The sequence below is a fragment of the Coenobita brevimanus genome, chromosome 110 (genome assembly GCF_032717465.1).
Source record: "Coenobita brevimanus isolate Jiangsu-jjx chromosome 110, ASM3271746v2, whole genome shotgun sequence".
Classification (NCBI taxonomy): domain Eukaryota; kingdom Metazoa; phylum Arthropoda; class Malacostraca; order Decapoda; family Coenobitidae; genus Coenobita; species Coenobita brevimanus.
Window position 1 is genome coordinate 47791859 of NC_137063.1, and position 20622 is coordinate 47812480.

Consider the following 20622-nt stretch of genomic DNA (forward strand, 5'->3'; position numbering starts at 1 on the left):
ACCTGTGCTGTACACCAACATTCAGGATGTCAAAAGATTACCAGTATTTTTCTATATATCATTACATAATAACTATTTATATCTTTAATGTACAAGTAACATCAAAGATTTAGCACATTACTGAATTTACCTGTAAACTGTATCAGGAACAACAACTCACACTGATTATAAAATGCTAAATTTCTCTCCTTTCTTATGTCAAAGAAAATTTCATAAGCTCGACACACTACTACTGTATTGTATCTTAAATTATTAACTGAAAACAGAAGAACTATCATATACACCATGCACCTTGGCATTTCCTCAGAAAATGTAAATACTGCACATGTATAAATGCACTTCAAATCTTACATTCACACAGTTTTGATCAATAGAGAATAAGGCAATCTGTCTAGTTTATGTTCATATTATACACTAGTTACAGTATTCAAACTGGCAATATTGCATCACTACAGTATTAACCCAAAATCCCTATGTAAAATACAGTTGGTGCCTCTTCCACTGCTGGTGTTATTACTCTGAAAGTATACACATTGAAAAACTCAAATGTTCTACATGTTAAAAAGATTCAGCAGAACATGAAGCAAATTTTTTTTTTCATCATTCATTCATTCATTCATCTTCCAATCCTGTGTTGCCCCATGAGGAGCACAGGCAACTGGGGCTAGGCAAGTTGGTCATGACATTTAAGATGAGAGTGACCAGACTCACTCATCCCTGAGTGGCATTAAAAATTGTATCCATTCTACATTACTAACTTGTGGACATATATAAGCACTCCAATAAATCTTTTCAATATTTTACTCTATTTTCCAATACAGACATGCACATAAACACTACTTTATCTGCACCGACTACCTGGGAAGTGTGTGTACTCTAAGTTAGGTGGTATAACTGATGGACTGAGAGAAACCTGGGCATGAAGCACAACCAAATACTTCTCTAACAAATGCTTTACTGAGCAGTATCACTGATTTATCTTTTTAGTCATCACACATCCAGCACTGGGAGAGGGCTGACTGTAAAACTGATATTAAAACTAATAGCTAGGGTTGGGCAAAGTGTGAGCAATTTTCAAACAACAGCAAGCTATTTCATTACCTGATTTCTCAAAGGACTCAGGTCCAGTGATTTTGAAACATGAAGTTTTGTAAGTCATAAGGTGGTTCTTCCTGATGACTGTGACAGCATTATACAGATGACCCATAACCGGTGGCAGGTACAGAAGTCCTGCTAAACTTGCTAGATCATCATTGTAAAGCCACTGCTCTTGGTCCAGACGATGGTAGTGTTGCAATGCAATCCCTTTACTACTATGTTCTCTCATCTCTGTAACTACTGCATGATCCATCTCCTTTTTGCTTGGTAAAGTCATATCCCCTGATAAATACTTTACAAAATACTGCACCTACAAAAAGAGAAATATACTTGTAAAATACCATCCAGCAAGCACAGCTAATATTCCAAAACAGCACCCAGCATGCAGACCAACATCCCTTGCAATATACAGTCAGCTCACCTATAATGCACTCTCCCATAACACTATCATACAGTATATAAAGCAGTAGACAATTGTTCAGGCTTTCAGAGCTACTGCAACATGGATATATCCACCACAATGTGGACTGCAGGCTCAAATATGGAATAATTTGTCACTGCACAGATATATATCCCACAGCACAGGCCTTGTGACTGCTCAGAGACTCAAAGGTGAGGGATGATGGTCTTTGTGATGACATGTGACAGAGTAATGTGGTGATGGTGTGCTCTAGGTAGTGGTCTGGCTTACCTCCACTCATCAGGTTATATACAGTACAATGTTTTCCATTGAGCTGATCACTGTTTGATTCATCAAAGGTCAGTTTAGGTGGTCAGGGGAGGCTTTGTTGGATCATGAGTGACTGTGGGGATGGTCCTGACCGTAAGCCATTTCTACTCATAGGCTCTGTAGCAGTATCCCATAACATGGATTCCTAGTATGCAGTTTAAGTTACCAACAGCCACATTATTAGGGAGCTGATAGAAACCAGCTAAAGTAATATATGCAGTATATTAATTGAGACAATATTTATGGTATATACCGTACAAAGTACAATAAGAAAGTTGTGTTTTCAATAAATTTTAGTACATGTATACCCACTAAGCTACAATATTAAAAAGTGCCATAATGAGTTCTGAATATTTTTTAATGAGTGTGGCTGGTCACTTTCATTTCAGATGTCAGGACCAACTTGCTTAGCCCTGGGCTCCTATGCTCCTCATGGGGCAACACAGGATTAGATGATGATGTTGATTTACTAATAATCATAGCAGACATGGCTCAGTGGGTCAGAGGTTCAAGTCCACCCAAGGGTCATTGGTAGACATCAAGAAGGGCATCCAATTCATAAAATACTACACTCTCCAAAACCAAAGTCCTCCACCCAGGGGCAACGCCTTTGTCCTTACCGAAAAAAGGAGACACAGAATCATCCTTAAAGTGTAATTAGGTAAAGTCAGGAGTTTTCACTTTACGGTTGGTCAGTAAAAAGTCCAAAACCCATTATGGCACTTTTCAGTCTTAGAACCCAACATACATACAAGCACACATAAACATTAAACATTAAAAGCAGTTTCCAGAGAAAAGCTTATGCAATACTTTAAAAGACCCAGTACCACATATGTACAAAGGAATGCAGAATAAATTGAGAGAGAGAGATAGAGAAATAATGAGAGAAACAATGTATAAATACCTGAAAATCAAAAAGAAGAAATGGGCAGACTTGGAATGGTATGCCAATGAAGCCCATGGTGGGATGTGTGGTGTTGACGATGTGCTTGTAAAGTGGCTGAACAATGTTATTTTCAACCTTGATGCCACATTCCTGGGCCAAGAATGGGAAAGTGTAATCATAGCCTGAAAATGTGGAAGATGAAAAATAAACATGAAAGTGTGCTTGTATTCTGAAAATGCAGAAGATGAAAAATGTAATCACAGTCTGAAAAAATGAATGGTGCAAAATAAACAAGAAAATTCAATCACAGCCTCAAAATGTGAAAGGTACATAACGAACATGAAAATGTAATCAAATCATCGTCATGTCACCATGTCACACTATGCTCCCTCCAACTCACACCACCTTTATTCATATACCACTCCACCCACCTCTCCATATCATCCTCAGTCTCTCCCATCCCATCTTTCCCTCCTCCCCATTCACATACATTCTGCCAGTCAATTTCTCATCTTCCAATCTCTCCACACATCAAACCAAACCTATGACTGGCATTAACCATTTCTTTTGCATGATTTCTTACTTCATTCTTGCAACTTTCAGAACCTTTTATTCCCCTGACGAGACTTTTGAAATGGAAGGGCTAGACAGGACTTTCACCTCCCACGGATGTTGTTAGCAGTACTACAGTACAGCAATTTAAAATAAACCTCGACAGAATCTTACTCGTGCCAGAAGTGGGTGTGCATTGCCATTCATATACAATGTATCTCCTTGGTATGGACCACAAGGTCTTTGAGATGCCAACTTTCCTTTCCTTGTAACTTTCTCCTTTCCCACTCACCCATTCATCATTCTGAACCTTTCATGGATTTCAGTAAGACTGTTCTTTATTAGGCAGCAAGGCAGTGTCATGGTAACAACATTCTTTTACACAGAATAAGAGGCATATAAATATTTCTCCCATCCGTATTCAGTATGCTAATACGGACAGTAGAAATCGGTTCAATATTGGAAAAAATGCAAAAATCAGCCATATATTGATTCAGCGCATCGTATCGGTTACGGCAGTACCATACGGTTACACTGTCTGTTCCCCCAATGTACAGTACCAGTTGTCACGAAAAAGTTTAAAATTCTGAAAACGTCCCTCAGCAATTGGACTCCTTTATACTGTAGCAGCAATATACTGTAATCAAACACATTCTCTGCCTAGTATAAAAACGTCTCTTAATTCCCTCCCTATGCCCTAAAAGGAGGTGGATGGAGTGCAGGAAACTGGTAATTTCTGCCTGTAGTACACTGGGTTCATATTCAGAAGAGGCTAACAACAGCAACATCCTTGACTCACAGTTAAGAATGACCAGAACATCATTTACCTGTGCAGTACATTAAAACATCAGCCTGTGCAGAAGATCCATCAGCAAATATGAAGCCGTCTTCCTTTGCTGCCACCACACCACGCACCTGCCGCACATTGGGGGGCAGTGCTGAAGAGATCTTGATGGGCAGGTTGTGAGAAAGAATCACCTGGAAGAAAAGTCAGCACTGTCAAACTTGTTATGTACATCCATCCATCATCCAATCCTACGTTGCCCCATGAGAAGCGTAGGAGCCCGGGGCTAGGCAGTTGCTCCTGACATTTAAGATGAGAGTGACCAGCCTCGCTCATCCCTGAGTGGCATTACGTGAGCAATATACCCCAACCATCCCTTGGATATAAACCTTCACCAGCTCAATCCAATTGAAGTGCAATAATTACCCACTAAACTACCAGGCGTTCACTATTGGTAAAATGTTGGGGTCTGCTACCAGCTACAATATGAATCTCTATCAAACATGGAAAGGAAACCTGACTCCCTCCCTTTTCCTGCCCCTCTTGTCATCCTACTATTTCACATCCTCTCTTCCAGATGCTCTGTTGTTCAAATCACATTTCACAGAGATCCGTACTGTGGCTGGGAGTGAGACACAATACTTGACAGCCAGCATACATGGGTGCAGGTGCTGTGTTGCAAAAGCCCAAAATGGTGCCCAATTAAATGACACAATGTACTTTAATATGAAATGTAATATTCACCTTATCATCCTTAACCACTTTAACCTAATGACAATGCATATCTCATTATTGTCACTGTCAAATGTTTATCACTTTTTATAGAGATTTTTCATACTGAAGGAAATAGATACCCTTCTTTATCTCTTTCACTACCAGGTGGCTCTCCTAAGCTGAATAAAAATCATCATTGGATTGTATGAACAAAATAAAAATTACATCCTTGAAATGAGGGATTAACAACATTTAGTGGTTGGTGGAGGCACTCACCACTCACTCACGCAATGTAGTGCTGCTCTCAGGGACTGCCGTTTTCTTTCTTCCTCCCTTCCTCTCATCTTTCCTTCCTCTTCTTTTTGTCTATGGGTGACTTTTGTACATTGAGTGACAAGCCAAATTGTTTCCTGTACACCAGGAAACCATTTACTCTGCTGGGTGGTAACCATATAACTAAACAATGGCACCTGGTGGTTTAGTGGGTTATTAAGGCACTCCAGCTGGATTCAGCCTGTGTAGGTTTATATCCAAGGGGTGGTTGAGGTTTATTGCTCATGTTAATGCCACTCAGGGATGAGTGAGGCTGGTCACTCTCATCTTTAATGTCAGGACCAACTTGCCTAGCCCTGGACTCCTACGTTCCTTAAGGGGAAACAGAGGATTAGATGATGTATGTATGTACTGTATGTATGATCTGCTTGACAAGGAAAGTGTTAGTGAGGCAGGGAGGGAAATTTAGAATGAAATGGAGGAATATATCAAAGAAAGTAGTATGAGCTGGAGGAAGAGTAGTCTGATGGCAGAGGTCTGGATGACATGGAGGTGATTTGTTTGAGGCTTCCTCTTCTGGGATTAAGATAATGTACCTGGCAAAAGACAGACAAAGACTGACTGACAGATAAATTTTACTACCTCCTTTGCAACAGCAGCCAGCTCTAGTGAGATATCCAAGCCTGATGCCAATGCCCCCAACACCACCACTCTTGCGTCCTTATATGGGGATGGTTCACGGTAATCATGGCTATGTATTTGCTTGCCCTTATACTTTTCTATGTCCTTCACTTCCGGTATGCGTGGAACAGAGTAGTGGCTGTGGTGACAATAACATCCTTATTACAAAAATCGAGGCAGAATGATGAGCTGACCAAGACAGCTAATTATTTATTTGGAAAAAAAAAACAAAAATCAAATGACAATTACATTTTTAGGAAAAAAATAATAAAAAAAACTGATATACTGAACTGGAGAGCTTGTAAGTAAAATTACATTCCCAGAATATATAAATCCTGTGATTAATTTACCGAGACATTATACTCACTCTGTTGGCCAGAAAACAAAAGAGCACTTTAAAAATGAACGAAACCATATTTCACTCCTCACCCTGCCCTAGGGTGGGAAAGGAGGTCCAGATAATGATGATGATGATGAATGAACAAAACATCTTTCACTTCACGCTTTCATTCCATGGGCCTTAACTTCACACCATCCAAAAAGCATTTTTTATTTTTATTTTTTTTACTCAGTATTCAGAGTCCACTATAGTGTTCCTCCTCGTAACATAGGGTTTGGGTGGAGTCACCCCCTCCCTACACTGTTGCCATGTTTCCTAACCCTACGATGTATAACGCCTGTGGTTTGTGTAGTAGGAATGATACATAAACATAACTCATACTAATATAACTGTAATGAAAGTGCTGACATGTATCAAGGAAGAATAAAACTATTCTGCATACTATATTATACGATAATAGAGAAACGTGGCATAAAAATTTGGCAGTGTTGCTCTAAAAATATTCTAATTATTATTTACTTCCCCAACACTTCTAACATTGCTAATTAATTTAGCAAGTATAATTGCAAGAAAATTTGAAGGGATAAAAGTGGGAAGAGGCGATCCTTTCATAATTAAAATAAATATATCAAACAGCTCTGGGGTGGCAGCACTCACGCGACACGTGTTTGTGTGTACGCTGTGGGAGGTCACCAACCCCCTACAGGATTTAGGCCTATTGGGGAAACCTCTATAAAAAAAACGCGCCGTGACTTTTACCTCAAGGGTGGTGCGGAAATAAAGTCAAAATTATAATCCATACATAAAAATGGAAGTAAAAAACCATGGATGACACATAACAAAATCTAGCGAGAGAGAGAGAGAGAGAGAGAGAGAGAGAGAGAGAGAGAGAGAGAGAGAGAGAGAGAAATAATAATAATAATAATAATAATAATAAAACTTTATTTCCACTAAACAGTGGGTATTCTTATACATTATACAGTAGTACAGCATACAGTATGAAAGTTCTATACACAATATAATACAAGTTGATACATATGGTGGAGAACAGTGACAGAGAGGTAAATGGTTTAAAAGGTGTGGGGACACTTAGGTTAAAAATAGATCAATTAAGGGATTTAGGAACGAAGGCAGTGGGAAGGATTAAGACAGATGGGATTGTAAGATTAGGGAGTTTGAGCAATAGGGTAGAATGTATGCTCTCAATAAAAGTATAGCAATTATCAACGGCTAATTATTATACAGGTGTTGATGGTGGGGGTCTATATTTATAGGAGGTGTTGGTGGTGGAGGTATAGCGGGTGTTGTTGATGGGGGTGTTGTTGGGGGTAGGGGTATAGGGGGTGTTGGTGGCAGGGGTATAGGGGGTATTAGAAAAACGGAGATCACAAGAGGGAAACAGTGTCAAGGTCATCGCTGATGGAGAGGTCAGCTCGGAAACGTGGCAACAGTGCAGGGAGGGGGTGACTCCACCAAAACCCTACGTTTCGATCTGTCAGACTATAGTCCAACATAAATGCTTCTTTAAAAATGGGCATATCCTGTATTTAACCACTTCACCTTTATATTTTATATTCCTATCTATGTATAGCCTGACGTCCTAATCCCACAAAGGGTAGCCGCAGACAAAACGCCTCCAAGTTGCTCTGTCACCCACCATTTAGCTGTCCTCCCCCCAGCTCACTCTTCCCTCCCTCATATACCTTTCAACTCCCTCCCTCATATACCTCTGAACTCCCTCCCTTCACCTCATCCTCAGTCTCCCCTTCCCTCTCCCTCTCGCCACTTCATCTACACACACCCTCTTAGTCAGTCTTTCATTCTCCACTTTCTCCACATATCCAAACCACCTCAGTGTATTTCTCCTAATTTTCTCAATCACATCCACGTTCATCCCCCACAACGTTCCTTCACTTCTTCATTTGTCAACCTGTCCCTCCATGTCACTCAACATACAGTAAATCACCACAGTACGCGAGTTCCGAATACGAAATCCCCCTTGTACGCGAGGACCTATATATATATATATATTTTTTAAATTTTTGTGTACTTTTTATCAGTACACGAACTGAACTCCTTGTAAGCGAGACGGGCAGCAAAGAGTGGCCCAATTCTGGGGTTACCCCGAGTACACAACATTGCTCCCCCAAGAAGTGATAAAGGTTACTTTCACTCCGCCCACCTTGTGACATCGATGCTGCTCACTTGTCATGTGATCCCCATATGCGCCGCTTGGAGGGTGGTGAGGTGAGAGTCCCAGCAGAGGAAACACACGCGCACAGAGGGTACACTAGCTGTTCCAGGTGTGTCCACATGTACTCTGAGGCAATTTTTTTTGTGAGCCAGGATGTCTGCCCCCTCCTCCAGGAAAAAGTGCATCACGCATACCATGAAGATGCAAGTCATTAGGAAAAGAAGAGTGGAAAGGATAACACGGCCATTGGCCAGGAACTAGGCTTGGCAGAATCATCCGTGTGAACTATATGGGCTAACAGGGAGGCCATAAAGAAGACTGTGAAGACATATGGGATGGCGGCATTGGACGGGAGAAGCAGGCTGACCAACCAGGCTATAATTCTTATGGAGCAGTACCTGGCTACATTAATCCTATGGAAGGAGAAGGATGGAATTCCACTGAACGGGTGCTACATTAGGGACCAGGTCAAGATTTTTTACAAAGCTGCAACTTTGAAGTATGCTGTAAAGAAACCATTTAAAGCCTCTGTGGGATGGCTTTGCCGCTTTCTGAAGAGGAAGGAGCTACATCACATTCGCCTCATGGGGGAGCATGCATCAGCGGATGAAATGGCTTCCAGAGATTATCCAGCCATCCTAAAGGGGATAATCGACGAAGGCGACTACAGCAGGGACCAAATTTATAACACTGATGAAACAGCCCTATACTACATGGCTATGCCGAAGTGTACTTATATTAGTAAGCACCAGCGCCAGGCCCGGGGTAGAAAAATCGACAAGAGCAGGATAACAGTCATGTTTGACGTGAACTTATCAGGCTCACACAAGATGCGTCCTATTGTGGTGCATACCGCAGCACACCCCCGATGTTACAAGAATCTGCGCTGCATGGATGACAGCGGGGTATACTGGTACAGCAACTCCAATGGTTGGATGACGAGTAGCATCATTTCTAAGTGGTCGTTGCAGCATTTGATCCCTGATGCCAAGGCAAAATTCCGGGAACTGGGCATCCCCTTCAAGGTGCTTCTCATCCTCGACAATGCCCCAAGTCATCCAACCTGGCTAGCAGACCTCAGCAAGGAATGCAAGATCGTTTTTCTGCCCCCAGGAACGACCTCTCTCATCCAACCGCTAGACCAGGAGTTGATTGCAACGGTCAAGCAGCTATACCACCAATGCCTCTACCATCACCTCCGCAGCAAGACCGACAACTGTGAGGAACTGCAGGCAATTCTTGACTTGAACACAGTTGGGAGTGATGTCATGGATGCCGAGGATGGTTTGGACTCGCCACCCGTTTCATCCTCACCACACACAGCACCCGCACAACCAACTTCAACTCCTGAGAAGACTATTATGGCTTTTTGGCCATCATTCAACCTCAAGGATGCCATCACTCTCTTGTCCTCTTGGGCAGATATAACGACTGCAACAATTAATCATGCTTGGCGCCTCCTCGTACCGCACCTGTGTGAAATCGCACCGGGAAGCGGTGTGGTAGGACCCCATATTATATTTACAAATCATAATAGATAGATAGATAAATAGATAGATAGAAGCAGGGAGTCAGATGATGAGAGGTGTTGTGTCTGCGAGAATCGAGCAATGCTAAACATGCTTACACTGAGGAAAGCTGACGACAGCGGCCAGTAAGGAGATGATGCAGTTAGCTGTCAGCAGTCCTCTCGTGAACAAAGACCTAGTCCATCCACGAGGAACACACGTGACACACCCCTGCTACACCAGATTTTAGGAAAGAGAGTTTAGAAGGGGACAAGCGATCCTAGAGACAGGTCACGGGAGAAGGGCTTAGCGATTTGAGACGGAGATTAGCCTTAGAACAGAAAGGGCTTAGCAACATGGGAGAGAGAGAGCGAGACAGGCAGGAGGTCAAGAAGAGGGATGACAATAATGTACTTACAAACGATATGTAACAATTATGTAACGACAAACGATTGCATTATGTTACACTAACTACAATTATGTACCTACAAACGATATGTAACAATTATGTAACGACAAACTATTGCATTATGTTACACTCTGCCAATTATGTAACAGTTGCATTAACAAGATGTAACTTTTATGTAACTTTAACTACAATTATGTACCTACAAACGATATGTAACAATTATGTAACGACAAAACAGTTGCATTAACAAGATGTAACTTTTATGTAACTTTAACTACAATTATAAGGCCAAGACACTTATGTAAGAGTTGCATTAACAAATGTAACTACAATTATAAGGCCAACACAATTATGCATTAACACAATATTTTGTAACAATTCATAAAATGTTACAATTATGTAGTACCACAATGTTAGTACAATATTATAAGTCATACAATTATAGCACAATTCTGTATTACCAGTATCATCATACAAGTTAGGTGAAATATTAGACATTACTAAAGTGATAACTCTATGTAATGTATAACCTAGCAGTATTACCATTGCACAATTATATGCGTACGTCTGTTGTACATGCATGTCTTACAAAGTGTTATACAACAACCATTGCATTTATTCAAATATGTATACAACTTATTTAAAATGTAATATTACTGAATAATCACTATTTACTATGAATAATATATGTATACAATGTTCATACAATTATGTTACTTTACAATATTATGTATTTCACTTAATTAGCTTATAAGTTCATTATAATGTGCATGTAGTATGTATTAATATATTATAACTATTAAATGTCGATGGTACGCCATTTTTGCGCGGCCGAGCAGTGTGGTAGGACCCCATATTATATTTACAAATCATAATAGATAGATAGATAAATAGATAGATAGAAGCAGGGAGTCAGATGATGAGAGGTGTTGTGTCTGCGAGAATTGAGCAATGCTAAACATGCTTACACTGAGGAAAGCTGACAACAGCGGCCAGTAAGGAGATGATGCAGTTAGCTGTCAGCAGTCCTCTTGTGAACAAAGACCTAGTCCAAGACAAATAAAAATAGTCCCATACTATTCTTTACCTCTCCTGTTACTACATGACAGCGGCTTTCAGTCCCTGGCTGTTGCCGAGGCAGCCACTCTCATAAGTGCACAAGCTGTGCCTGGGTTTCAGACCATCTCGCTGGAGGAGATCAGGGATTTACATTCGGCAGCAGCAGAGCAGGATCCCCAGGAAATCGTGCAGTGAGTGGACGAGGCCAACGGAGAGCAGGAGATCGCAGCAGAAAAGGCAGCAACACCAGTGATGGAGAGTGAAGATTTGTCCATGATGGAGATCAGCCAGGTACTGTGTGACCCTGAAAAATTCAAGGAAGAATTCAAGGACATTGAACGCTCTCAGTTGCAAGTGGAGGAGGTGATGTCTTCACTGGACAAAACCTTCCATTACTACACCGACACGTACAACCAGGAAGTAAACGGATGGAAGCAAACACTCATCACCCGTTAACTTTGGCTTGAACAAAGTGAAGAATCACTCCCTTCAACATCAGAGGAGCCATATCCTGAGGATGAACAAGAGACTGATTCGATGTCTGAAGTGTCAGAAATAGACTTGGAAGGGTTTATGAACAAAGTGAGTGTATTAGCTTGTGAAAGTGACAAAAGTCGTGAGGAAGGTGGTGTGGTGGGTGATGCAGGAGATGCGCGCTAGGTGTCTCATCCTGCCTCGGATCCTCTTCTTACCTCCACCACGCCTGTTGTCCTCTTGGGTAAAGGTGAGCAGCCATATTCTTGTTGGTTTAGTTAAGCCATATCCTTGTTGATTTATGTAGTAAAGCCATAATCTTGTTGGTTTACTTTATCTTAAGTAATATGTCTTAGATAGTTTCCCTGTATAGTACAATACTTAGGTCTGAAAGGCGTCTCAAGGGTTGCCCATGAAGGGGGGTGCTGCCCATTTGTAATTTTTCCCGTAAGTTTATGTATTCACAGTACGCGATGTCCTCTGCTGCCCATATACTCGCGTACTAGGGGGATGTACTGTACTTCTCTCAGGTAACTCATTTCCTTATACATCTTTTATATTTTGTTCTTCCTTCCTCCAGACGCTCTTGTTCAGTTTAAGAGATATTTTCTGTACTGGAGAGGTTAGATAAAGCCTTCATTAACCCCTTCAAAATATAAGGTTTCTTCCACGTACTGTTGTCAATTTTGCAGAAAGAAATTAGCCATACCCTTGAAATTTCCTCACAATATCAGGGATATTCCAGCGATCACAGGCTCTCACCTGGAGTTTTCTGGAGATATTTGTATTTAGTGACATTCTATCATTTTTTAAGAGGACGTTTAGAGGTATCTGTGGCTCTGAATTCAGTAACCCTTCTCCTAAGTTGAATACACCTGTTTGCTGATAGCAAGTACCAACCTGGATTCAGTATTAGTGACACAGTTTATGGTTCTAATGAAACAGAGGAAACAATTACAGGTCTAGCATCTCACCCATTGCATACAATGACAGCATCACAGACATTGGTGATGGAGGTCTGGGTGGCAAGGTCCACTACTGTAACCTCCCATGAGGTTTTGCTGTCATTCACAGAAGGCTTCACCAACTCTACATTATGACCAAACTGTAAATGAATACACAGTTTTTAATCAACTGTTATTGTTGCTATAATCTATGTTATAAATAAAGTTCACAGACTCTGGTAGCATGTGTAAAAGGATCAATAATATCATCTTTATGGCTAACTGAAGCAAATGAACTTCACAACCAACAGAAAGCATGTAGTCAGCTTCACAACAGGTGCTGAACAACTCAGTCCAAGATAACAGTATGTACTGTAAGCACATATCACCTCTACCTACAATCAATTGGTCTTTCTAACAGACATAGTCACATGCTGTGCAATCTATGACCTACAAATTGATTCTTATTAACCAAGTCATTTTTTAATTGAAATTTGCAACTTCTTTTTAAAACTGCATGAACATACAAACTGGTGAATTACTGTAGGATCCCCTTTACTGGGGATGCTGTTCATAATTCAATGAGGTTTATGCCTACTCATTCACGGTCTCTGGATCTTGTCTCATCCCATCTTAAGGTGGGAAGAAAGGTCAAGAGGATGATGATAGACAACAATAACCTGAGCCTATGGTAGGATTAATTGTTTCATATTATACACTACACCTTGAAGTACTGAATATGTAACATTATACACAAAACATCAAACTATAAAAACACAAAATAAAGGCAACAATTGATGAACCTTCAAAGTTACGTCAGTGTCAGACATTTCTAAATCCATTTGCTATTAGTAAATTTTATTTTTCAAAAAAAAAAAGAAAAAAAAAAAAAAAAAAAAAAAAAAACTATCTATCTATTGCCAGACGCCTCAATCCCGTTTGGGGGTGGCCACAAACAAATCGCCTCCAAGTCGCCCTGTCCCTCGCCATTTCACTGCCCTGCTCCCAACTCACACCCCTCTCTCTCATATACCTCTCCACCCCATCCCTCCATCACATCCTCGGCCTCCCCCTCCCTCTTCCCCCCTCCACCTCACTCACATACACTCTCTTCGTCAGTCTTTCACCCTCCATCCTCTCCACATGGCCATACCACCTCAGTGTGTTCCTCATAATGCTCCCTATCACATCCACATCAACACCACAACGTTCCTTTATATCCTCATTCGTCAGCCTCTCTCTCCATGTGACTCCACAGGCTCCTCTTAAATAACTCATTTCCACTGCTCTCACTCTTGACTTGTGTCCTTCCAACAACGTCCAAGCTTCACTTCCGTACGTTAGAGTTGGTATCACAATACTGTCATGTAGTAACTTTTTCACTTCCATGCTCACTTCCCTGTTTCTTATCACTGCTTTCAAAGAACCAGCAACCTTTCTTCCCTGCTGTACCCTTTCAAGCACTTCACCCTCCAAACCTCCATCCTTACTCATCACACTACCCAAGTACTTAAACGTACTCACATTTTCCAATTCCTCACCATCCAACCTCACTGTACATTCACTGACTTCATCTCTCTCAAAGACCATCACTTTACTCTTCCCTACATTCACCTTTAGATTCCGTTTCTTACACACTCTCCCAAACTCATCCACCAAGCCTTGCAGCTCCCCTTCGTCTTCACCCAAGAACACAGTATCATCTGCAAACAACAGTACAGGGAGTTTCCAAACACTATCCTCTCTCACCAGGGCCACTCCAACATCCACTACCCTACCTTGTACCTCTTTTATTACCCCATCCATGTACAGATTGAACAACCATGGAGACATGACAAATCCCTGTTTCAACCCAACTTTCAAAGAGAAAAATTCACTTAGTTCACCATCCACACGCACTGCAGCCTTCGCACCATCGTACATACTCTTCACAGCATTCAACAACTTCCCATCTACTCCATATATTCTTAACACTTTCCACAATCCTTGTCTATCCACCCTGTCATATGCTTCTCCAAATCCATGACAGCCGCATACAACTTCTTTCCCTTCTCTAGAAACTTTTCCACTAAAGATCTAAGAATGAATATCTGATCTACACAACCTCTTCCCTTCCTAAAGCCTCCCTGTTCTTCTCCAACTAATTTCTGTGTTCTTTCTCTAACTCTGTCAATAAGTATCCTACCATACACTTTTCCTATTATACTAAGAAGACAAATGCCCCTATGATTACCACACACTTCTTTGTCCCCTTTTCCTTTGTACAAGGGAATAATTATACCTGACTTCCAATCCTCCGGGACTCTACTTTCCTCCCAGGCTAATCTGCACATCTTCCACATCCATTCTACTACCATCTCTCCCCCATGCTTCAGCATTTCACCACACACTCCATCAATTCCTGGGGCTTTCCCAGATTTAACTTTCTTCATTGCTTCCACAACTTCTATCCTACTGATTTCTTCCTGTCTTCTCACCTCCCTCCTTCTCCCAGCCATTCCCCAGCCACTTATACTCGCATTACTTCCATCCTCTACGTTCAACAATTCCTTAAAGTGTTCTCTCCATCTGCTCACTTTTTCTCCCTTCTCCACTAGTAATCTACCATTTTTATCTTTCACTCCCCTGCTAACTTCACTTCCACCCTGTCTTACTCTTTTCACCTCTTTCCAGAACATTTTCTTACAGTCCCTCCACTTTACACTCAAATTCCTTCCAAATTCCTCATCCACTCTCTTCTTACTCTCTCTTACTAATCTTTTCACCTCTCTCTTTCGTTCTACATATAACTCTCTCTTCCGCCTCTCAACTTCTTCCACGCCCCTATTTCTCATCCATTCATTGTATGCTTTCTTCTTTTGTGCCACAGCCTGTTTCACCTCTTCATTCCACCACGCTGTTCCTTGTACCCCCCTCCGTCTTCTCTTCCTTCCACACACCACATCACATGCTGCACATATTTCTTCTGTATAATAATAATAATAATAATAATAATAATAATAAAATACAATGCAAAAAGTTTTGCACAAAATCAAATGCTGTTAGTAACTAAGTCCAAATTCATAAATACTATACCTTGATATGTGGCTTCAGGTTGAAATGTTCAGCATACCTCTCCAGGTACTTGAGAACTTTTGTGTGGTGAATGAATGAATCTTCTTCGTCGGTTGGAAAAGGATAATCAGGAAAGCCCATAAGTTCTTTTGGGAGGTTAGTTCTGAAAACAAAGAATACTTCTGGAATCAAAGCACTACTGGAGTCTCACTTAGCTATATCCAGATATATCAATCAACTATTGGTTTCTATTGGTCAAAAATCTTGCTTCTACCCATAAGATCTCCCTTGTTCTCTTATTTTTTATGTGTCTAGTGGGTTAAGGTGCTCCAACCAGATGTGGCTCATACAGGGTTTACATCCCAAGGTATAGCTGAGGTTTATGGCTCACAATATGCCAATCAGGATGAGAAGCTGGTCATTCTAGTCTTAAATTTCTGTACTTAATGATTTAAAGACTGTATATATATATATATATATATATATATATATATATATATATATATATATATATATATATATATATATATATATATATATATATATATATATATCCATTTATCCATCCATCATCCAATCCTACATTGCCCCATGAGGAGCGTAGGAGCCCGGGGCTAGGCAGTTGGTCCCAACATTTAAGATGACAGTGACCAGCCTCACTCATCCCTGAGTGGCATTACATGAGCAATCAACCCCAACCACCCCTTGGATATAAACCTTCACCAGCTCAATCCGATTGGAGTGCAATAATTACCCACTAAACCACTAGGCGCCAAAATATGGTTATATGGTTACCACCCAGCGTAGTAAATGGTCTCCTGGTGTACAGGAAACCATTTGGCTTGTCACTCAGTGTAGAGTCACCCACAGGCTGAAGGAAGTGGAAAGAATGAAGGAAAGACAGAAGAGGGAGTGTAAAGTCACCCGTAGGCAGAAGGACAAGGAAAGAATGAAGAAAAGAGAGACAGAAAAGAATGGAAGGAAAAAAGGATGGAGAGGAAAGGGCCGACAACCGAGAGCAGCACTACATCGAGTGAGTGGATAGTGAGCGCCCCCACCTACCACAAATATATATATATATATATATATATATATATATTTTGTGTAGATCAGATATTCATTCTTAGATCTTTAGTGGAAAAGTTTCTAGAGATGGGAAAGAAGTTGTATGCAGCCTTCATGGATTTGGAGAAAGCATATGACAGGGTGGATAGACAAGGATTGTGGGAAATACAGTAAAACCTCTACAATTCTGCATCCTTCAAGTCGGAAACCTCTACAACTCAGGAAGGCTCAAAAATATTCATTTAAAAAATCAAAATTCAAAAATTCCCCAAAATGAGCACATGAGTGGAAGAGAGTCGGCATAAATCCCCACAACTCGGTAAGATGCCGAGTTGTATAGTAATGTTTAAGTGTTTAGTTCCCAAGTACTGTATAGTACAAGTGATAAATACATTACAGTAATGGCCTTTATTGTGTTAATTGTGCTTTACATAGTGTACAGTGACAAGAGTGGTAGGTGGTGGTGACCATCATCCACTCACTTGATGTAGTGCTGCCTACTTCTTCCTCAGCCTTTATCATTCTTTTTCTGTGCCTGCCCTCCTCTCTTCCTGTTTCTCCCATCTTTCCTCTCACTTCTTATTGCTTTTCTTTCCTTTACAGGTGGCTTTACATTGAGTGACAAGCCTAATGGTTTCCTGTACGCCAAGAAACCATTTACAACGCTGGGTGGTAACCATATAACTAAACAATTACGTGCTCCCTACGTGTCATCAAGTGGGTTGGTGGAGGGTTAGTGCCCCTTCCTGTAAAACAAATAACTCAGAGTCAAATGGCCACCCCTACCGGGATTATGGCGTCTGGCAATAGATAGATAGATAGATAGACAGTGACAAGTACAATACAGCAAAGGTTTGCCCAAAACTGATCTTGAGCCCCCCTAACACCTCCAAAAACTACCAAAAGTACTCCTCCATGCCTGGATTACACCTTACAACTGCATGGAATCATGGTAAGGCAGCTTTTACTATTTATTGTAAAAACTTTTTTTTTTTTTTTTTCCATTTTTCCTTGTGTGTGTGTGTGTGTGTGTGTGTGTGTGTGTGTGTGTGTGTGTGTGTGTGTGTGTGTGTGTGTGCTGGGAGGGAACTTAAAGTTCATCCCTACAACTCAGCAAATAGGCTAACTCGGCAAGGCTTGCACATGTATTATGCCGAGTTGTAGAGGTTTTACTGTACTAAGAATATATGGAGTAGATGAGAAGTTGTTGAATGTTGTGAAGAGTATGAATGATGGTGCGAAGGCTGCTGTGCATGTGGATGGTGAACTGAATGAATTTTTCTCTTTGAAGGTTGGGTTGAAACAGGGATGTGTCATGTCTCAATGGTTGTTCAATCTGTACATGGATGGGGTAATAAAAGAGATACAAGGTAGGGCAGTGAGAGAGGGTAGTGTTTGGAAACTCCCTGTACTGTTGTTTGCAGATGATACTGTGTTGTTAAGTGAAGACGATGGGGAGCTGCAAGGCTTGGTGGAGGAGTTTGGAAGAGTGTGTAAGAAATGGAATCTAAAGGTGAATGTAGGGAAGAGTAAAGTGATGGTCTTTGAGAGAGGTGAAGTCAGTGAATGTACAGCGAGGCTGGAAGGTGAGGAGACGGAAAATATGAGAAGTACTTGGGGAGTGTGATGAGTAAGGATGGAGGTTTGGAGGATGAAGTGCTTGAAAGGGTACAACAAGGAAAAAAGGTTGCTGGTTCCTTGAATGCAGTGATAAGAAACAGGGAAGTGAGCATGGACGTGAAAAAGTTACTGCATGACAGTATGGTGATACCAACTCTAACGTATGAAAGTGAAGCTTGGACGTTGTTGGAAGGATACAAGTCAGGAGAGAGAGCAGTGGAAATTAATTATTTAAGAGGTGCCTGTGGAGTCACATGGAGAGACAGGCTGACAAATAAGGATATAAAGAAGCGTTGTGGTGTGATGTGATAGGAAGCATTAGGAGGAACACACTGAGGTGGTTTGGCCATATGGAGAGGATGGAGGGTGACAGACTGATGTGGAAAGTGTATGTGATTGAGGTGGAGGGGGAGGCTGAGGATGAGATGGAGGGATGGAGTGGAGAGGTATATGAGAGGGGGGTGTGAGTTGGGAGCAGGGCAGTGAAATGGCGGGGGACAGGGTGACGTGAAGGCAATTTGTTTGTGACCACCCCGTACAGGATTAAGGCATCTGGCAATATATCTATCTATCTATCTATATAAATATATATATATATATATATATATATATATATATATATATAAAACTCACTTTAGGTTCTCATACATGCTGGAGTGTATAGGGAGGCCATGTTGATCAGTGCCAGTTTGAGGAGTGTACACCCATGTTCCACCAACTTGCTGTGCTTTCTCCCACACTACAGGACAGAGTCCAGGGGAAGCCAGGATGTGTCGTGCTGCACATAACCCTGCTGCCCCACCACCGATCACACCCACCACCTTCATCATCTGGAAGGGCTGAACTTTCAAGTGAATACCGCACTATTGTGATCACTAATTTCCTTACTTCCATGCCCAGAGGGATGTGGAAGACAGGGTTGGTGTAAGGGTAGGCTAATGGATAATGGTGGTTCATTTGTGTGTATATATGTGTGTGTCTCTGATGAGATACCAAAATCTTAACCCCTGGCCTTTCTACAATCTTGTCCCTCATTTCCCTCTTGCCAGAAGGGTAAACGAATTAGTGATTGTGATAGTACATGCAATACTGTATATATAATACAAGTTAAATGCTGGTGCTGGAGAGCGACGCCTTCCAGTGGCAGCACTGACATACAGTAACTGGCTGTCCCATTGCCAATTTAAACAAATATCCCTCAATTCCTTCCCTATCTCCTGAAAGGAGAATGGCAAACAGGAGAAGGGAAACTTCATTATGCAGTCCACCAGGTTTACATCCTAACGAATCTTGTTATACCACTATTACACAGTACTACTGAGTTAAATGCTTTACTTGCTATACATTCCGCATGAAATCCATTATTACCAATGGGTCCTCCATTACCTGCGCTGTTGGAGGTTAACTCCTTCACCACAAGCTCAACCCCTTAAGCAATTTGCTACGTGCTTAGCTTCCCACCAATACTATATCTAAGTAGTAGAAGGAAAAAGAGGAAATGTTCAACCGAACTAGACCTCATTAGATCATGCAGCCCGGCTATGTGGCAGAAGGGCGCTATCCCTCCCAGCATGGCAACTACCGGGCGTGGCTCGAACTCACAACCCCCCAGTCCCGAGTCCGATGCCCTGCCATTGTGCTCCCCCTGCCCCCCTGAGTAGTAGTAGAAGGAGCAAGGAAGCTTTAGACAGCCCTCTGTTGTCCCCATGGTAAAGCATTAGCTTCTGACAGCTTATACATATCCTCGTACACTCCTACTGCCTAGCCATGACGTATAGGGTACATCATCGAGGCAGAGGGATTAAGGGTAAACAAAACATTTCTGAAAAGAATAAAAAGTAAACATTGAAACAAATCTTGGTTTCACCACAAAAGCCAAGGGTGCCCTAACATAAAAATTTACAGGTCTGAATTTTAAAAACCAGAAAAACCTTGCTTTGCCACAAAGGTTAAAAGTGCTTTAAAGATAAAATTTTCCCTGACAACATTTTCCTTTTGGATATTCTGTTCACATCTGACCTTTACTTCCTTGGAAAAAAAAAAAAAATCTAATTTCTAGGTAACTTTTTTCACACATTCTCTAAAACAAGACATTTTAACCAGACCTGGTACTTTTCAGACTTAACTTTTACATCCTTCAGCTTGAATGTAACATTATTATGAATGTAATGGAGAAACAATCCAAACCAAACCTAACCAACCTCTTCAAGGTGAAAACAAAAACTGTTTTCCAAGAA

The 20622-nt window shown here is 41.2% G+C and overlaps 1 protein-coding gene across 1 annotated transcript; it reads right to left on the reverse strand.

Annotated features, from left to right (window-relative positions):
- Positions 1 to 513: 513 nt before the first annotated feature.
- Positions 514 to 19215, reverse strand: LOC145417577 (uncharacterized). Its single transcript, XM_080286283.1, has 8 exons — positions 19019 to 19215; positions 15722 to 15863; positions 12677 to 12807; positions 5680 to 5857; positions 4094 to 4244; positions 2733 to 2896; positions 1102 to 1408; positions 514 to 518 (listed from the first exon to the last, which is right to left on the reverse strand). Exons 1-8 carry the CDS (start codon positions 19213 to 19215, stop codon positions 514 to 516), a joined length of 1275 nt encoding a protein of 424 aa, XP_080142409.1.
- Between the last annotated feature and the right edge of the window lie 1407 nt (positions 19216 to 20622).